The following is a 21,655-nucleotide window of genomic DNA, read 5'->3' as shown; positions in this document are numbered from 1 at the left end:
AGCTGTATAAGCACAGTACAGCTGAAATGCAAATAGTGAGATATTCTTATGCAGCATCATATGAACTTATCAAGTAGGCACTGCATCCCAGAGAAAGCATCTGCTGTGTGAAATTTAGGACAGTAATTCGCAGCCCATAGAACACTGCATCACCACAAATTACATTTGTTATAAATTTATAATGATGTTCATATAAAAACATTACATTTTAATAGATTAAAGAATGACAGCATTGGGCACTTTATAAATGTTTAACTACTAGAGTCTTCATAATTTAAAATGTTGATGTTACATCACTGAAGATGCTAGATTGAAACACTTTGAACTTGGAGAGGAGGGTCAGTTACTGTAGAAATCTACTGAAAATCTCATCTCACTGCACACATGTTATTTTTAAACACAACCTTGTTTCACTTACATGGACCACAGTCATCTGAAATTGTGCAGCACCATGTTCATAAAGTGCAGATACAATTATCATTGCCAGGAATTAGCCTATGAGCATTGCATCTCTGCTGGGGAACCTTAGAAGTAGGTACTTGCTGTTAACAAATGCCTTAACCAGACATTAGATGCATGAGATATCCAGGGAAAAAAAAAAAAAAAAGTATTTTGCTTTCTTCCATTGTACTTATGTTTTGACTGATGCTTCCAAAGTAATTTTCATCTTTGATCTTTCCAACAATCTCTAACTTCCAAAACAGTGCCTTCATTTTGCTCTAAATGGTCATATTTCCTGGTCTCATTGCCACAACCAGCATACCTTTGTTCTACTTCTATATTTTTAGTCACAATTCCATCAGACAGATAGCCTACATCTGAAATTCCCTGTCAGGCCTTTTGTCTCCTTTGTCCAATTTATGTGCCTCAGAGTCCCCTATCTTCACAGCCTGATGGCCAAAGAATGTCTCCCTCTCCAATAAAAACACTCCAACTATAATCCCTGTTTATCTGCATCCACACACTGCTTTTAAAAAATCAAGATCTGTATGAGCTGCAAATTTGGTCGTGGCAAGATTTTGGAAAGCACCAGCTTTTCAGCAATGCTCCAGCCTTAGAGGATGAGGAGAGCAAGGGTACAGACAAGTGAAACACAGGTCATGTTTGTTGGATGCCTTGTAAAAGTGCATAAGTTGAAATATATTTAAAAAATCAACAGATTTTTTCAACAGTTTTATTATTTTAATATTTTTTTCAATAGAAAGCAAGGAAAATAAGGGAGCAATGAGGATTAACAAAGAGGTTATGTCAATACCTTTTACTCTGATTGTCCAGTACTGGTGGTTTAGAAGCCAAAGGAAGGAGCACTACTTTTCAGTAGGGAATCTAATTCCAACATTAGATTTCATGCTGGTACATCATAGTCAAAATTTTCCTGACACAATGTAACAGACTATTTCACCTTCAGTAAACTTGTCAGCAAGAAAATTGAGCAAGAGACTGGATGTAATGAAAAAGGGAGGTCTTGTTGAAGGGTTTGCAATATAAGTTTTCAAAAAATAGCAGTAAACCATTTTACATGTAACTGTATCTCATCTTCAACACTGGCAACCAAAATCTTCCAAAGCTGTTTTAGTTTCTGGTAACAACACCACATGAAGACTAAGGACTTTAAAATATTCCTGTGACCATAAGAATTTAAATTTTTAATAAAATCAAGAATCTTTTATGTTAGTAATGAACTAGTCAAACAGTCATACTTACTTGCACAGAACTGATCATTGCTCAATGATCAGTTTTACCCAGAATGGTGATTTTGAGTCAAAGTATTTCCTATTAGGAAGAGTCACTTTCAGGCCATTTCTTGATCCTATTTTGAATACTGGAAACAAGCTGGATTGTTCTCTGCAGCAAGAAATTATTTTTTACTATGCTTGGATAGAGATAATCACAATGAGGTCCCAGTCTACCCACTAATGAAATTCAGTTATAATAATAATGAAAGCAGCACCTACAGTTCATATGCTCCCATTAATGCTACAGAACATGGAAATATGTGCAACTTGGTATTAAAATTCAAGCTGAGAGAAGATTTTTAATAATTCAGTCCTATTTGATTGGTGTTAATAGATTCTCTTCAGCAAAATGTTATGCGAGGACCATGATTTTAGCACAGGTTCCATGAAGCCTGGTATTTTTGATACAACAGGCTTTGGGGCTCCAATAATCAGCAGTTTAAAAAAATATCTCTCATCTCAGATACAATTAAAATAAAATTTTGATTTTCACAGTTGCTAAAAATTTCTTGACACGTAGAGTTAAGAGTATCTGAAGACACACAAAAAAGAAGATACACTGTGTTTGTAGTTAGAGATATATAGGGATATAAACCATATCACATAAAGTGAATTAGTAGCCCTACCATTCACCATCATAGCCTTCTCAGCCACAGAACTGATATTATTCTACATCTCATTTGATGCAGCAGTTGTAGTCAGAGACATACTAAATTCACTCAGCAGAACAGGATTCTGATGTAGGCAGAAATAAATGATCCCATAACCCTGGAAAATCTGATCAAGATTTAAATATTTATTTTTAGAATGAGAAGGGAAAAAAAACAGGGGGAAAAAAAAAAAAGCAGAGCTTTGGGTCAAAAAACAGCAAAGTTTTCTCCAATCTGGTAAGAGCTACAGAGGTTTTGAACAGGATCCAAAGTGACAAGACGGAAGAAGAATTCTTAACTTCTCAGGAACTGCATTCTTAACTTCTCAGGGATTGCATCATTTACTGAGACTTATGGATACTCATTCTGTTTCATTTAATAAGACAGAAAGAGAGACACTGGAATAAACCACATCAGTATTTAATTTTGCTGTGCTTAAGAATTCTGGTAAACTGAAAGAATGTTATTGTAAAAATCAAAAAGGTAAATTAAAAGGAAGGCCATTAAAAAAGGAAAAGGCCTATTAAAATTATATCAGTGCTCTAACCAAATGTGTACATCTAAATATCAAACTATTCTTCCCTCTCCTCCAGTAGAAAGCATAGAAAGCAAATGTCAAAAAAAGAGTAAGCCAAGGGCACTGCTAATATATTGTCCTAATACTCAGCATCATGAAAACACTGCATGAGTTTCTCCAAGTATAACTGAGCCTGAATTTAGCCCATCACAAACTCCATAAGCCAGGCACACAGATGAAACATGCACATGCCCCTAAGGTGAAACGGTAGCTAATAATTTCAGATTAAAAATGAAAATTCTTATGAGACCTATAGTGAAAAACTGTGTCTGGGCCTTCAGTACTCAGAATCTAGTTAGGCCAGGTAAAATTAACCACATATAGTACAATAAAGAAGACCAGGGGATCTTAAATGCAAATCAACTTCAGGATCATTTTCACATCTGGATATCCTAAGTATTATTACACACACAAATACCACTTTCATGAAGAACTTTAAAAAGTGTTTTTTGAAAAGCTGGGTTATCCTTAATACCAAGTATATAATTATAGATGAAATAATACATATCTTAGTACCTGGTATTGCTTGTAGAATGCATGACAACAAACTGGAATATTATTAAGTTTTGATTATACAAAAATCACACTGATTAATTGTTTTCCTTCCCAGCTACTGAAAATGCTTCACTAAGCTTAAAAAAAAATAAACAAACCAACCTTCTATCAAGTTTTAATGGTGGAACTACAATATTTCATTTCCATGAACATTTGGTAGAGCCCATGAGACATTAGAAACTGAACAAGAAGTTCAAAGCTTTGGTAAGATATACACAACAAAAAAATTCAAATTACTCAGATAAATTAATCAGTATTGGTTCAATTTTCATTCTGGTAAACAATGAAGTGCTACATAGGGGCTGTGCCACAAGAGAACTATGCCCATCAAACAATGATTTTTTAAAAATTACACCAGTTATAATAATTCTCTTTAAATAATTGGTTTTTTGTTGTTTAAATTGTATTACAGTAGTTGCAATTAGCTGCAATCATCTTCTGCGTAATTTAAACCAATTTTTTAAAAATCTTTGCTGTAAAATTGAATGTACTGCTTCCTGAACAATGGCAATGGCCTGGCAATTGCCAGCAATCTAACCCACAAATACCTCTGCAGACTATTCATATTCATCAGGAACACTGTAGCATTTTTTATTTAAAAAGTGTTATTAGATTGTATTTTGGTCAAACCATAGGCAAAGCTCAAAAAGCCATACTTAGAAGCTTACTTTGCAACCAGATGAAAATCCAGTGGAGGAGGAGGGGAGAACAGTCTCACTTGCCCCTGGAGACAGGGCGATTACGGAGCTTTGCCACTCAGCGGGAAGGGTGAAGGTGCATTTTCCTTCCCATGTATTTATTTCAAAGGATTTTGAGCAACACATCCTCTTATGATCTTCATAATGTACCCTAATGCCGATTAGCTTCTTCCTATCTGGGAGAATCTAAGTTGCTTGTATCTAATTAAATTCTCCCTTTTAACATATATGCAAAGGTAATGTCTTATAAACTTTACTCTTGCAGACTGAAGCCAACAAAAGATGGTCTGTAAAGAAGGGATGCAGGCTTGGTAAAAACTTGAAAATAAGACATTAACATTAATGAAGAATAGGAATTGTTTCTGTAAAAGTAATCCAAATTTAAAAAATATGCATAATTTTAGAAAAACTTGTTTGTTTATAGTGAGTATACCTATACATGTCAGCAACCCACAAGTGAGTATTGTGTTCACAGTCTAACAACCACAGCTGTCATAAAATTATTCCTTAGAGCAATGGAATATTATGGATTATCTTAGCAACTAATGAAATTAATCATGGGCCACTTAAAAGATTCAGATCAGGAGTAAGATGCATAAAAAGTTTTCTCCAGCTAATTTGAGATTATTTGAGTGCTGCATTTCCTCAGCAGGAGATATGCCAACAGGTTTCTGGAGCCTTTTAAGACCTCTGGGAATTTCTGCACAAGCACCTCCTTCTGGCACTGAGTCCTTGGAGCTGAAGCTGCAAAAGGGAAGCTGTCTGAGAAACTCTTGGGATTTTACTTCACCTTCTGAGGGAAGTTCCCTATAGATGTACTAGTGGCAATCTACTGAGGAGCAAACCTAAGTTCAACTTACTGAGGGATTGCAGAACTGCTAGGGTAAATCAAACATTTGTGTGCTTTGACTGTGTATCTCTCCAAGCTCTAAATGCCTTCATAATGCATGATCAGGGATTAATGTAACAAGGATCTGATCTGGGACCTATTGCAGTAAAAATATACACATATATTTTAATTTACAAGCACTGAGCTGTCTATTCTAGAGAAGCAAATGCAGCAGATCTTTCTATAAAACTGAGAATGATACAATCGCTAATCTACATGACAGAAACACTTAAGGACTGCATGATTTGAATGACACCTTAGACATAGTGATCAGTGGTTCCCCAGGCTTTGGTACATTTGAAACAGGGTAGTAAATTTGCCTGCAGGTAGATAGTGATGCTCTTGCTGTGACTTAAATTGGCAGGGAAATGAAATTAGAGTTCAATAGTCCTACAATGAAGTTAATGAATGTTATGGAATTTCACCATAGTTCATATATTCTCATTCTAGCCTTAATGTCTTTACTACATAGCCTAAATGATTCGACAAATCCTTATACATATCCCCATGGGGTATAGGACATGCAGATGACATCCTAAATGTCTTAGCTGCTCACAAAAAAAAAAAAAGAAGAAAAACTTCTTGACACTTATGAAACACAAATTAGTGAAAATGAGATTCTAGAAAGACAATTAGGAGAAAAAGATGTGACTGAAAAGGTAGAACTCAATATCCTTTCTGACAAGTATATAAGGGAAAAGTCAAGGAACAAAAGTTCCCTCTTCACTGTAAAAACTGAAAGCCTAATATTTACTAATTTTTCTCAGAGGAATTTTTCCTTATTACTACATGGAAGTAAAAAAGAGTGTTCTCTTGTTCTGAAGCTGAAATAATTTATTTGTGAGTACTGAGCTCTAATCCCACAGTGATTACAGGTCCAGTAGAAAGATATTGGCTAGTTCTATAAAAACTGCCTTTACATTACATACTAGATGATAAATTGGGATGGCAGGGAAATATTTTCCCTCTGGGGGAAAAAAGAAATTAAAAACTTCTCAGTAAAGCAGGCAAACTCCAACTAATTGCTTCACAAATAAAAATTTCTTCTGCTTCACACACACACAAAAAAAGTTTTTATCTAGGTAATTTACTGGACTCAAGATGCACTATCTCTTCACAGAAGAGATGGAATGATGAGATAGCGATTTCCATGACAAGTGGCAGGAGAGGTTTCCAGAATTAAAAAAGCAAGAGATCATTCTTCTGATGTCATCAATCAGTTACAAAAATGCTTCTAAAAAAGATTAAGTATATCTGAATAGCAGTATTGTCTAGCCCAAGATGAAGCAATCAGAACAAGAGAGTTAATGCAAAGGCTGAAGGGAAAAAACCTCCAAATCCTTTTCCTTGATTCAATAATTTTATGCAGCTTCTGTTCATTTTATCAGTGGCAGTGAGAGAACATTCTTGTGAAAAAATGGGTTAACCTGTGCTTGACAGAGCCCAAAGCTTTGAAAGCTAAGGGTTAATTACAAAGAAAACAGAAACAAGACAGTCAGTGCTGCCTCTTTAAAGATTTTAGATGATCTTTACTTACACAGTTACAGAAGTTAGCTCAAAGCATATTTTCTCTCCTAATGATTCCTTTTTACAGCAAAAGAAAGCTTATAAAAGGGTGTGTTCATAGCAATTTCAGTATGAAGTCTGTACAAACTCTGGCTTATATCTTTATTTCTGTTTAAGAAATGCATGCAACAAAATTGTAGGAAAACAATTAGTGAAGAAAGTGCTGCAAGAAATTTGTATTGCCCCGCAGTCAATTTGCTGGTCAAATTTGACAACGGTCATTAAAAAACCTGAACAAAACAATATAACAAAGTAAAATATCCAAAAAAAACCCCTTCCACCCACTGGAGATAAAACACAGTGGTTTAATCATTAAACTATAAAAATATATAGATATGAGATTCCATTTCATTAAGGGTAAGATGTCATCCTGTATAGCAACAAATCCTCTGATATGCCTTAAACTGAAGGATTTGAAATTCTTATATCTGCCTCCACTGGATCACTGCAGTCATGTAAAACACTTGAGTCAAGGTTAGTAGTCACACTGATATGCCCTTCCATATTTCCAGCAATACATGCTATAAAGGCATCTGTAGCATAACCACATGGAGCCCTTTTTGTGGTATAAGCAACACCTGTTCCTGTACCAGCAAAATCAATGTAACCACAAACTGAAAAGTTGCTCTGTATAAGCACTGATTTTCAACAATGAAAATTGGTGTGCATACTGATCTCTCTATTAAAATATTGCTCAGATATATAAAAAGAAAAACACTGCTCTAGGCTTCAAAATTCAGCTGATGTGGGCTGAATACTTCTTAAGTAGATATGATTATATTTCAATGTCTTTTGTGATTACGACAATTTTGACAAGATAATAATCTCCTCTGAACAGGACTTTTTAAGGTTTAGAGAAATAACATATGATTTATTAAATAATCTGTCAAATTATCTATGAACCCTGCTTTCAAAAGAAATCGCATGATCTCATTACAATAATTACTGAAAATCTATGCCTGATGTTATAAATAACAAGTACCAGGTATACAAAGGAGAGAACTGGAACCTAAAGTACAGGAACTTGCAAGGTTCAAAAGGTGACTGCAGAGCTTTGTTCTCTTAAAATAGTCAATAGAAGTTTCCGTGTTAAGTATCCTGCACACTAGGTTAACTTTTGAACTCTAGGCTTCAAAATGGAGAGAAATAAACAAGTCTGTAGCTATTCTAAAATGAAATTATCTAGACATGTATATTGCTGCCTCATTTCTCTTCCCTTCTCTAACACCTTGTTGCCTTTTTACTCATATTGCTTTTGGAGAAAAGCAAAAGCCAGTTCTACGCATCATAACAATTATTCCGAAAGAGTAGCAGAGGTACAAGCTAAAAAACAATAGAAACTAACTTTAGAATTTTAAACATCATATCAACTTCAATTTTATGTATTCATGCTTCTTTGAGGGCAAGATAGGGCTGGGCAAAACAGGGAAGAAGGGTATGGTGCTTACTTTCCTGTGATGTAAGTACAGCAGGCAGGAGAAAGAGGACAAGAGCTCTGAAATCTCTACAAGGGAGTTGCTCCCTTTTAATTCCTGCTACCATGGATTACAGTCTTACTCTAGTAGTCAGCACTGCACTTGCAAAACTGAAGGATCTCCTGCCTCTTACACTGGGGCAGTTATCCTCTTTTAACTGAAAGCTCCTGCTTTTGGAGAGTAAAGGATGAAGTACTCAAACAATGCAAGGTTGTTGACAGTGCAGGCAAAGCTTCTTATTAAGACACTTCAAGATAAAAGCCTATTGTATTATCTGAGAGAATGCTATAGATACCAAAAGATTTCCTTCCTAAGCTACCTGAAAGACATCAGCTGTTGTCATTCCATTGTGTTGGAGCAGGACAGAAGTGAACCTTCTACATGTCAACATCAGCACCAGAAGCAGCCCCTGCATGATTGCCACTGCCTGGCTCTCTACATCACAGCCACTCCAGCACAAGTGGTCCCTATAGCTCCGTGAGAATGAGGACTCAACAGCCCATGCACAAACCTATTCCAAGTATAAAATAGCCTTTTATTCACTGTGAAATAAACCACTGTGTGTCTGAACAGATATTTAATGCTACAAGGTTAGTTCTTTCAGAAGGCATTCAGAAAATGGTTTCAATAGCGTACAGAGCTGAATTACTAAACAAGTGTAAAAATAGCATGAGTTATTTAAACTGCTGAATGGCTAACTGAAATAGGAGAATTCCTGCATCATTTTCATAGGAGGTTTTAAGTGTAGAAAGCTATCTTCTCCAGAAAAGTGGAATTTAAAGACATGATATTTGACTTAGCATATTTTGGTTTAAAATTATTTTAAAATATTTTTTCCCTTGAGAGGGAAAAAAAAACCCAGCCCATAAAATGATCAAATTAAATAAAAGAAACACACAGAATTTGGAAAAGGTTAGATATTAACTCACCAGTCTCTTAACAATTTTCAACAAAAGCTTAAGTTCTCGTGGATCTTCTTTGGACTTCAGTACTTCAGCAAAGCTGTCCATGTTTTCTGGAGACATACTCTCCTGATTGCTCCCTCCATACAGCTGAACCAGCAATAATAAGCTCTGTGAGGCACTCAAAAATATTTCAGTGTCGTCACTGGGAAGCTAAAAATGAATGAAAAATGAATAAACAAAAATCAAATTCCGATTTCAGAAAAGTTGCGTTTCACTGGGGATTTGGAAGAGTATTAATATTTGCATTGTGACAGGAAAGAATATTTTCTAGTTGATTGACTCAGAATTCCACTAAAACAAGCTTAATGAAGTGATGAAAACATAATTAAAACATATCTACTCTTAAGCAGCAGTATAACAATATCTGCACTCTGATTCTGTCAAGTGGTCTATCTAGACCTACATTATAACAGCACCAGAAATGTTGCTCCCAGCTAGGTTATTTTTTCTACTTTAAATAGAAGTAGCAATTGGAAAAAGTATCATTACAGCCATGATGTCTAATCTTCTATATCATGCACACCATAAAATTTCATTTAATTATTACTAAATCCTGAGGTAGAGCACTGGCTATCTAGTTATTTAATGGATTTTAAGTAGTCACATTAGGAGATACTTTTTGAAGATTTGAAATATTTTCCTGAATTCTAAGTTTTCTACACCCCTTTGAAGATCAGATACTGCGGCAGGCTCTAGCAATAAGTTCGAAAATTATTTCCTGGGAAGCAAAATTACAAAAAAGATTCAGGGACATGACTAGAGATCATCTTTAAATGAGCTTCTGATAATATAACACCATAATCAAAATTATTTACATATTTTCTGAAAGTACAATCTGGAAATAACAAGTAGAGATATTACATTAGGCCTGTATTTGGCACTGACATTGACATTATGGAATGACAACAGGAATGCAATGCCTAGTGTCAGCACAGAGTTCACAAACACTAGTGAAAAAAAATCATAGAGGTTTCTTGGGAACAGGCAAGAGGATGACAGATTGGAAAACATAATAGCCAAGAACTGAAGGAATTTAGTGTCTATAGCATACCAGAGAGAGGGTTAAAGTGGATTTGATCATATCCTCTCAATCATATGTGGGAAAATACAGGCTGAGGATAGGTTAATTCCTTTACCTGAAAAAGGACTGATAAGAGATGATAGCTCAAAACTTTAGACAAAGCAATTCAGATTAGAAGAAAGATAATACTTTGATTTCCTTTTTTCTCTTTCTCTCTTTAATAAGAACAATTAACTGCTGAAACAACTTCCTTAGAACTGAGACAGATTCTCCATCAAAGACAATTCAAATATCACAAGAATAATTTTTTCTAAAAAAAATACCAAAACTGTTTACTCTAATGAGGAATTAATTTAGGAAAGTCCTGTCTATATATATATATCCCTCAACAAAATCATTGTAATAGTTTTTTCTCACCTTATAATCTATGACCTGAATAAAATGTCAGTGATAGTCTTAACCAAACACCTCATCATGCCCATTCATTTTTTTCATTCCAAAAGTATTATTTACACCAAATAAACCAGATAAAAGTACAGTAAAACAGACTATCTTTACAGAAAGTAAAAGGGGGAAAAAAAACCCAATTTGTCCAAACACTTATGTAATATGCCAAATAATTTCAATAATGATTACTTATTTAATCTGCAGTATGAAATTCCTAAATTTTTTCATGTTGAGGAAAACCCACACAGTTACTTTAAAGCAATCTGAACACATCATCAGACATATATCTCTCAAATATTCAAGCAGCAATTCCCAAGGGATCTCCATGCAAATACAATCCTGTTTTCTACTAACTTCATAGAATTGCTGTTTAAAACAGACTGAACTGAGATGAAATCTCTGAATATATAGCCCCAAGACATATCACATTCTATTTGACCTAATACTATGCAAGTGACAGGACCACAACAGCTTCCTCAGTTTTGCTATATGTTTTTTTTTTCATTCCAATCTAAATGCCACTTATTTGATTATTTCCTTTCCATGATCCAGACTTCTCTAATAACATCATCAGCACAATTAGCAAACCCAAAGAGCAGGAAAAGCTATAAATAGTAACAAGGTTTATAATTCCATTTATATCTTTAATCCTTAACCAACTGAAAAGAAAATCTGTTGATTTTGCATGGGGATTCAAGAAAACTTTTATTTCCTTCATTGAAATAAAATGCCATTAGACAAAGGAAGGACAACTACTGTTTTTTTAATGTATCTCTCACACCTTCTAAAAGCAGCATTACAAGTTAATTTGTTTCTAGATTAGTGTAGGCAGCTACATCAATGACCCCCCGAAGAAAATCACAGTACAAGGATTATATTCAATTTTCAAATGTTTGTTGGCTAAACAAAGGTAAAAAATGAAAAAACAGTGAAAATTTTGGTCATTGATACATCCTTGTCTGGGTACTTCAGTAGAGGCTAATTCCCTGGGCTCCACGGGCACAAAAATCCCATGTTTAGTCAGTATCACAACAGCTATACCTGGAAGTGAGACTGATTCCAAGGGTTTTTTCCAAGATATTCATTAAATATCAGAGGAGTGGAAAGCTGTCAGTCTCCATAGGGGACTGCTCCTACAACAAACATATGTGAAGAAATCCATAAAGCACTACAAACCTCAGTGGTTCTTGCCAACACCATGACTGTCAAGGAAGCAAACAAGCAAGTCCAGCTGGTTAGTGTTATTCCCAAAGGAGGCTTACTGCAGCAGGAACACCCAGTTAGTGAGGCAGTGGAACACTTTGCCCTAGGAGGAAGAGCTGTGCTTGGACCAATGGCCTTGCTTGGGCCTTGATTCTCTCCTCCTGGCATGCCCAGTCTTTCATCCTTGCTGTTATTCTTTGTCTCCCAACAAGAGAAAGGAAAACCCTTTCAACCCAATGAAAGGAAACTTTCCATCCAATCTGTCTTGGCATCATATAGTCTTGCTCTTCAGAGCTTTTCAGTGACCATGTTCCAAGTATCGCTCCACAGTTCCCAACACCTGCCAGCTATGACATCACATTACTCAATCACCAAAACAAGTCTTACACCCCCTGTTGTACTTCAGGCTCTTCTGCTCCTCTGCTTTCCCAGAGTCCCTTTGAGCTTTGGTGTTAACTAGACTTTGAGGAGCAAGTTGCTGTTACCCTGGGAAAACTCAGAGCAAAACAATAACAAGACTGGTCTTGTATGAAGAGAAAAACAACCTTGGGATAGGAAAGGCCATATTTACTCTGGAGGGAGTGAGAATCATTGGCCTACAGTCTAAGTCATCAATAATTAAGGTAGAAGAGGAGCTCTCAGCAATGTCCCTATTTAAGTATGCCCACATCAGCATTTTTCTCTGTAACTCTCACCATTTCACCATTTCACTTCTGACAAGTAGTGATTTAGATGTCAAAAGTTGTAAGCTGGTAACCTGAAATTTAGCACTGGCTGCCAGTCAGTGTTAGTACTGGTTATAAAGAGTAAGGGATCTGAAGAATATTATAAAACAAAACCAATGGCTGAAAATATAATAAATATCTATAAATACAGAAAATCAAGAATGAAAATTCAGCTTTCAAGTAAATACCTCATGTTGAATAATAACAGGAAAACCAATCATGTTGTTCAACAATGAATATAGATGGATGGTTCATCTCCTAATTAAATGGAACAGCATTCTGATTATTTTTCTAATCAGAACAATTCAATTTGGTATGAAGCACATTTGCTTGAAATTCATTAATAATTTTTGTTCTCTCAGGAGAATAGAAGCCCATGAAAAAACTAATACTTTGAAAGATATCTGCCCCTTAATATTTCATAATTACATGAAGTTTCCTTTTCCTTTCTCAGTCTTAGAGGGGATTATGGATTCAGCCCTTCAGCAAGGTAGAAAAGTTAGCAGTACTTCTCTTGCAGCTGTTAATATTCTTGGCTAGTTCATAGCTTGAAGACAATCCAGCACCTTAAAATAAATTACTGAAGAGCTAAGGTCATAAATTCTGCCATTCTCTAACTGAAAATTGTAGATCTATTTTTCACTTTTTAAAAAATAATACCTCATGACAAGACTTCTGTGCAATGAAAGCAGTGTATTACTCTTTGCTTAATTTTTATGGCCATGTTATAACTTCCTGTAAACAAGCTTATAACACAAAATTCTATTTTCTTTTCCTTTCTAGATGGAACCTGATCTGTGTATTTTAGGGTTAATGTAGTAAAGAGCAGGAAGTTTCCTCTTGTTTCACGTCTATATTTCTGCAGTCTGTTCTCAAAAAATGCATAATTTTAAACTGAGTTGCAGTGTGTTCATGAATTGCAAACCACTGCAAGAAACGTGTGATCATTTGAGCTGAAGTGGCAGTTTTCACACCGCTGGAATTGTTAGAGCATCTAATTTTAGAGCTACAATGAAATTGCCTGGATTACCCGGAGGGGACACTATTTTGGTGCATTAATGAGGTTATACACATAGAGAGTTTATTACAATAAGAGATAGATATTCATTAGATCACTAATGTGATTACAGAACATGCTGTAAAGGAGGCACTGTGGGGATCTATAGGGAAGATGATTTTGCAAACATTTTACAAAATGTAAAAGCAAAACATTATTAATCTGCTAGCTTTACTATGCTATTCTCATTAGTAAAGATGCACAGTTTTAAATTTAAAAAAATTATATTTTTATTTAGTAGCATTCTCCTGCCTAAGGGAAATATATATGTATATTCACTTCATTTTAACCTAGGCTAATTGTTGAGAAACTAAATCCCCATTCTGAAAGTCTGTGCATGTAATAAAATTTTCTTCTTTCTTCTGGTGTGTTTATTAGGAGATTTTTGGTTTTTAGGATAGCTCTGTATAAGAGAATACTTCAAATATAGGATACAAACATATGCCTCTCCACTCTGACCACAGAACAGTCTGTATTCTTAGAGAAAGACATGTGAAATAAAATTCTACAGTAATCATTATTCTGCAGTTATTTTCATTAGTCATTAGCAAATAACTCCATGCACTCTGAAAATGAAGTCTGGGCACAGCCTTCGTGTCAGCGTAATATAGAGACAAAAAATGCACAGAAAAGACCATCTCATTCATCCATGTGCACTGATGCTTCACATTTATCCTCTTCACATTTGGACATGACTAACTGGATGTTCAATGGTAACATAAGGAGCATGATAATCAAGTGCAAATTTTCCTGGTAATATTATAATGAGGAAGCCTCACACCAGAAGTCAAGAAAAGTTCTCTCCCAGCAATCTAGTAGGCTTCAGAAATGACTGGAAGATCTACACCTAGGAACTGAATCTAGGACCTACAGAAAACAAAATTCATTTTTATAGGTACTGGCATGGTTTCAGAAACTTTGTGAAAATCCACACTGAAGTGATTTCAAAAGTATTTTTTTTTCAGTATAATGGGTGCATAAAAAAATTAGAAGGTGCTTTGTATGTTCTTCAATTGCTGCAGGTTTCAGAATAATATTCAAATTAAATTTACATCAAGCAAAGAAACATTACCCAACAAAGCTAAGTGTAATTAACTTTTAAACCCAAAACTGTCAAGAAGAAGACTAAATGCTCAATTTTTCTTCCTCTTATTGATCAATTATGGTCATAATGATCTTGGGATTAAATACTGAATTAAATACTGAATTCTCCATATCTTCAGTGTTTCCTGCATGACAGAGTTTGTAATAATTTATCCTTTTGCATTGTTAAATCATTGAAGTTGCATTTAAATGCAATCTAGGTTTCCAAAACTTGCTTTGCTATGCCTTTAATGACAGACTAAATAACAAACACAGAAGGGAAAAATTGATTCAAAGATTTTGACATTTTGAAGTTTAACTCACATTGATTTTTTTGAGGGATTATTGAGAGAGAAAAACATGTAGAACTTGAGCAAAATAAAAAGACAAGTAAATGAGACATGAAATAATCTACTTGAGGGGTACACATTTTAATGAGGGAAAACAATTATTCAATGTGTGTAGGAAACTAGGAAACAATGTGACTAGGAAACTATGTAAGTGACTATAAGAAACTATAAATATGCTAAGATAGGCAGAAATAGCAAAGCAAAAAAAACCCCAAAACTCTATATTTTAAAGCAATTGTTATTTCAAAATATAAGTCCTCCATTATCTCCAGAAAATCAAGTTCACAAAGAACTGAATGCCTCAAAACAGCAATAAGGGGTTATGTACCCACACAGCTCAATGAATACAGAGAACAACCACTGGCAGCTTCACAGAATTTCAGTTTAGGTAGGCCTGAGGCATTTTGAGGAGTAGGGAGCACACACATCTTGAGACATGCTCAAGACTTCACAAATAATCTATTTCTATTTAAAGAGATTAGAGCATAAACCATTTTAAACAAGCGATTCCTAAATGCTAAAATGATTATTCCATTGCTCAAACTCTTCCAAGCTTAACAGGAAATGTTTAATAGAGCAGTGGGAAAGAAAATGTGAAAAATCAAATTTAACAAACGTAGCTGAAATACTTTCACATATCCAAACAAGAGAAAAAGCCCTCACTCACAGAATCTTCACAAAACTGAAACCAAACCAAAACAAGACAATATGTATGTATGAATGCGTGTGTGTGTGTGTCTGTCTATCTATCTAAAGAAGTGGCAGTGGTGGTGATTATCTATTACCTGTATATTAAAATCAGAAGATTTAGAACAAGCATTTGAAACAGAATCTGCAGAAGTACAGAACAAAGCAAAACCTACTGGTAATTTACAGCCACGCTTCTGAAATACAAGGACAAGTCACAATCTAATCAGTACATGCTAACTATACAATTATCCTAGCCTTTAATTAAAAAACTTATAAAAGACTTCCAGGTGGTATAGGTTGAGTTAAAGCTTGGCCTCTAATCCTCTGTTCTTTAAAAATTTAAACTTATGACTAGTTTCATTTTAAATGAACATTTGCATATCTTCATGTCATACTATTTATTATATATAGCAGTTTAAAAAAATCAATAAAAATAAATTAAAATAATTTATAAAGATGAAATATTAAATAGTTGAAATTCAGTCACTTTGTTTTAGGTCATTCAGAGAACATTTCCAAAAAGCCTTTGTCAATAGCTGGTTTAAATAAATCCAAAGGAGGATTTAACACCAAGTATAATGCCAAAAATTAATAAAAAAGGAATCACACACTTCCCTAAAATAGATGACAGTGCTAAAGATAGTAGAAGGATTGCAGTACTGATATCACAAAAAACTTGAAATCATCTATTTTAATGAAAAAAAAAAAAGGGTCTGGAAGAGAACTCAGTGAATCTGAAACACCTCAAAGTGAAATATCCTGGAAAGGATACTGTGATACACCAAAATTCTCACATACCATTTTAATGGCTTTATGTTGACTTACAGGCTGATGCAGCCTCTAAAAGCACTGTCCATCTCAAAAAGCATTCCTCTGCTACAAACCATTACACACAGAGTAAATATAGATCTCTGTATGACAGAGATTGAGCTGATGGGATACATTAGGGCCACAATGCAGCCCTCTGTGATTTTAATGCAGTGCTGTACATCTAGTAAACTGTGGAAAGGACTGCCTTTAAACAGACACACTTCAAAGATGTTTACAGAGCACAGGGACCACTCCCACTCATAAACCTTTCAGGATTATGTTGAAATAAAACCCTTGAGAAAACTCAGAAGGCTCAAATCCTAGAAAATAATATTAAAATGCATCACTCGCTACAAACCAATTTTGCATTTACTGACTTCTCTAAAGGAAGCAGTACTATTAGACTCAAATTTTGAATGCCATCCTTTCCCTATGCAGTGGTGACTAGTCATTTTGAAAGACAAATGTTGGCTATATATATGTATCCAAACTGAGAACCTGCAGTCTGCCCCTCATCCCACTTCTATGCTCTGGACAAACAGACTTTGACATCACTGCTAACCTGCAAGTCACTGTGACCTGTAACATCTTACAAAGTGCTAGAGTACTAGGTGGGACCTTGTAAACAATTAAAAACTAGTAAAGAGAGCTCTAATACGTTCAATTCAATTGCATAATTCCAACTTCAGCAACATTCCGTAAGCTTACAAACAAGCAAACTCTCACCAGTTGAATAAGCTGGCTAGTCAGGTCCGTCAGAGGTTTGTTGATAAGCAGAAGGTCTTCGGCAGCCTGTGTGTCCCCTCCTGCCCCAGATTTCTGTGCCTTAACAAGAGAGAAAAGAAATCAAAAGCAACCCTGGTGATTGTTCTGTTATGAAGAACAAATTAGGTCTATTAAGTGGTGGAAGTGTGAATGGAAATTCGAAGGAAACTTGTGCATCTTTTCTAGTTAAGTATTCCTGGGTTCCCAATGAGCAGTGATGCTCCCTCTGTGACAATAAGCACAAAGCAAAGGGACCCACGCTGTTGTGCCACTCTGTACAGGCTGAATATACTGACCTGCATGACATTTCTTCAGCAAAATGCTATAAAATGTACGTGCAAAGACACCTCAAACCAAGATAATCAAGGTGACTGAAAATTTAGGATTCTCAGCAATATTGTCCAATTTTGCCTGTCTGCTTTACTCCATATCCTGAAATATTCATAATACATTAGAATTTAAATTATTTCTGAAATTGGAATAATAAACTTTTCAAGTAAGAAGATCAGTTACTACTTGTAATTCTGACCACTGTCATCCCCACATCATCAAGATATACTACTATCCTAGGCAGTGCTATTTATGACCCTTGGGTTCCTGAAAGGTTGGCTTGCAGGACTTTTCATTTAACATCATTACCTTACACCAGCTTTGGACCATGACCCTATACAGTCAATTTGCTAGAGGAAAAATAAACATTTTGTCTAAAGAGCACATTTTAAAATAATTTGTATTGTGTTTAATTTATAGCTCAATCCTAAAAATCACTGTCCAGCTGTAATACTTGGAGATTTCCATTTGGTTAAGTGAACAGAGGAGCAAGTTCCCTGAGACAGATGCTACTACTGTTCAAACTGTTGATACTTATGAGTTGAAAGGATAATACCTTTCTTCTGGAAAGGGTTTCTAAATAAAAGAGAACTGAAAAGCTGTTTCTCCAGGCAATAAGTCACATTGGTATGTCTGTCTCTGAGACTTACCACAATGACCTGGCAAGAAGGAGAAGAAGTGCAGAGAAGACAAAAAATGGAATGTTTATATTAATGAAGAAAGGAAAGTAAGCCACCTTCATTCAGCAGAATTTTAAACATTTTTTTTCTCCTTAGTACAGGGATGAGAAGATAGACACCTTCCATCAGAAATCTTTGACTACTTTTTTAAACTTTTATATATTAGTGTCTTTGGAAAGAGAATGAACAACAGCACTAAAGAAATTACATATTTATATGAAGGATACACACTACACAATTGTTAAACCTACTTTAAGTTGTAGTATCCTATAATCACAGAATGTTAAAGGGTTCGAACAGACCTTAATGATCATCTAGTCACACCCAGACCCATTCCCAGAAAGGGACACATCCCACTAGACCAGGTTGCTCCTGGTCTTATCTAACCCAGCTTCGAACACTACCAGAGCTGGGGCATCCACAGCCTCTCTGGGCAACCTGTGCCTGAGTCACAAAACAGAGTCCATATACCAAATTAAAATTTCAAATTCTTTTCAGCTAATGTGGATCACCTCTGGGACGTATGACAAAACTTCTCCAAAACAGACGTGCAAATTAATATGAAAGTACTTGGACGACAAGGAGCGAACTCTTCTCCTGAACCTGGATACAGTTATCAGCACCATCCATCATGAAGTACTTCAGTGCAATGGAAAAGTGGTGATATGTATTGCCTGTGCAGCTGGATAAGGTTATTGCTTTACACATGAAATAGTAAAATAAAAAGGATTCAAGTGAAGGTACTATCATCTGTAAAAGACAACTTAAGTCTCAGAATGGATAATACAAGAAGATTTGATTCTGTTTTACAAGTTCTGATTTAAATGGTATCTTACTCAAAACATCTCTACAAAAACAGTCCAAGAATAATATTTGTGATGCATTTAGTGACACGTGAATAGTGGAACACTGTGTAGTCAATAACTAATGGCCACCATTCAATACGGTATGTGTACTGATGTAGATCTCTCAAGGATCTTGTGATGAGTATTGTCAAGACACATAAGCCAAGACAAGTAACACCACTGTAAAATTAATATATGGGTACAGAATAGACCCATGCTTCAAAATTCAGTTTTCCAGCTGCTCCTTGTTACTCATTAGACTTTAAGAGTAAAGCAGACTTCTGTGATGAGAGATAAAATGAGCTGGAGTTTCAGTGCATCAATCAACTGTTCTATTCAAGTAAAGCCAGAACAGAATTTGGCTTTGAATGAATAGATTTAATTTTAAATCTAAATAAAACCCATCAATTCAATACTACCAATCCACGTGCAAGATCCTCTCTCCTCATGTGTCCTCCAGAATAATTTGCCTCACCACTGCTGTATGGAGTATAAGTACTGAATTCAGCTCTCTATGATTACATGGAGCGATACCAAAAATATGACAACAAGCAACTGGCCTACAAAATTTGATTGATGAAGTGATCCTTAGATGAAAATATCATTACAGAACCTGCTAATAGAGGAATTAAAAAAGACAAGGTATTATATCATCACATATAATAAACCAAACCAAAAACCTCGCAGTGAAATGTGGTTGATAACATAGCTGCTTGTGTAAATCTATGTAGAAAAAAGAAAAAAAGCTCAATTTTCAACACCTTCTTACATTAAGCCTACTTAATAAGCCACCCCCCAAAAAACCAACTCCCTAACCACAAAACCATGCAAACCAAAAAACACAGAACCAAAACAAAACAAAAAAAAACCCAAAAAACCCAACAAAACCAAAAAAACAAGCAACCTGCAGAGAAGGGACTGGGGAAAGAAGCCATATCCCACAAGGAATTACAACCTGTCAGCAATCCTTTGAATTTCTTTCCGTTAGATATATTTCACCTGACAAATATCTGTTCTTCAGTGAATAATACCAAGAACATAAAAAGCCTAACATGAAGAGTATGTGTTGTTGTTTGCAGTGTAAATACAGAAGTCACTTCCACTTGACTAACTTAAAAATTTGGCAGATCATCTAAAAAGAAAAGCAATATTTGCTAGATTTACATAATGTCTAAAAAATTACAAATGCTTTTCATTCAGGTGTTACTAAAAGGGTTATGTGAAATTTCTTTGAATTGTATTTTGTGCTCCATTTTTAAGGAAGAGGAAGTCCCACCAATGCTATGACTTGTAGTGGTTCAAACAGTAACTTGACAAATTGACTTTTCACTACACTAAAAGTTTCATAACATCAGAATAGTGAGAGTCTCGTTATTAAGGATAATAGGAGGTTATATAAAAAATTGTTTAAGATAGTCAAGACCCCATGAGTAAATCCCATACCTGCAAAGTCTGGCGCACAATGTTTGCTGTATATGTCAGCATGTATTGCAAAATGTCAAGTAAGGACAGAAGCAGCACATTTGCTGTCTTGGTGCTCCTTTTATCATCTGCCTCCAAGTACAGGGCCACAGCTTCTGTTAGGAGATTACAGACGTGATGAGTCAGTCCTATGTAGAAAGAGCGACAAAAAAAAAAAGAGAAAAAAATAAATAGGCTATCAGGACAAGAACAGTGTGGAAGGTGAGTTAGATAAAATAGATTATGATAAAAACAAATTTTACATACTTTATGTATATTTATTACATTTCCTCTTTTTCTCAATTACTATAATTACCTCCTCTCCCATTTTGTTTGGACCAGCTCATAAAGAGAGTAAAATAGATACAATCAAATTGTTAACTGCATGGATTCATTAAATTAAAACCTACTTTGAATCCTAAACTTTTCTGTAGAATGATCACAAGTCTCTTTCACAACACCCCTAGTCACAAGAATGTAGTAATTTCTCTAGGCTGTTACAAAGTGACACTTCAAGATGGAAATTAGAGCTTCTTAACTGAGTCTAAAGTTTCTTCACTGGTCCATAAATTAGAACTGTACCCATATACTTTAATTATAGAATCAAATAGTGCTGTGCTTAACAAAGAATATATTCAGAAGAGCATTATAAATGAAATATTGCATACTACATTAAATTTTTATTAAGATTTGTTTTACTGATGGTAGTAAAAAATATCCTGAAAATATCTCCTTGTTTTGGAGGAGTTTTTTTAAGCTCCTTTAGAATTCAATAGCATCAGCCCCTCTAGCTTGCCTAACTATAAATCAATTGACATAGCAGAAAAATATAATTCAATTCAAGGCAATATCGATTCAATTCAGAATCTTTCTTACTTTCAAATACAAAGTGACTGAGTTCATTAGATGTGATCTTAGTCTATTTCTTTCAGATTTTCATAAGGGATGAAACATACTTTCTTAACAAAACCATAATATCTTTGCAAACCATCTTTTAAACTTGCAATTCACTTGGCTGCACATATGTAGTAACACTGCAGTGTATCAGTATATTAGCTTCTGGTCTCCATGGCATCA

General features: G+C 35.0%; 1 protein-coding gene across 18 annotated transcripts in view; it reads right to left on the bottom strand.

The window, feature by feature from the left end:
• ULK4 (unc-51 like kinase 4) overlaps positions 1–21,655 on the bottom strand; it is a 212,714-nt gene that overhangs the window by 46,526 nt on the left and 144,533 nt on the right. For 16 of the 18 annotated variants that reach the window (XR_010360981.1, XR_010360958.1, XM_064417051.1 and 13 more), the window contains 3 exons: positions 20,561–20,727; positions 17,224–17,322; positions 9,076–9,261 (listed from right to left, as the gene is read on the bottom strand). Coding sequence is in view for 15 of the 18 variants with exons in the window: in XM_064417051.1 (XP_064273121.1) it covers positions 9,076–9,261; positions 17,224–17,322; positions 20,561–20,727 (452 nt within the window). In the remaining 3 variants the exon portion in view is untranslated. Of the gene's footprint in view, positions 1–9,075; positions 9,262–17,223; positions 17,323–20,560; positions 20,728–21,655 lie in introns of those variants that run through there. The other 2 variants (XM_064417138.1, XM_064417155.1) reach the window with 2 other exon arrangements.

This window comes from Passer domesticus, chromosome 1, assembly GCF_036417665.1.
Source record: "Passer domesticus isolate bPasDom1 chromosome 1, bPasDom1.hap1, whole genome shotgun sequence".
NCBI lineage: Eukaryota > Metazoa > Chordata > Aves > Passeriformes > Passeridae > Passer > Passer domesticus.
This window is presented reverse-complemented; position numbering and strand designations above follow the sequence as displayed.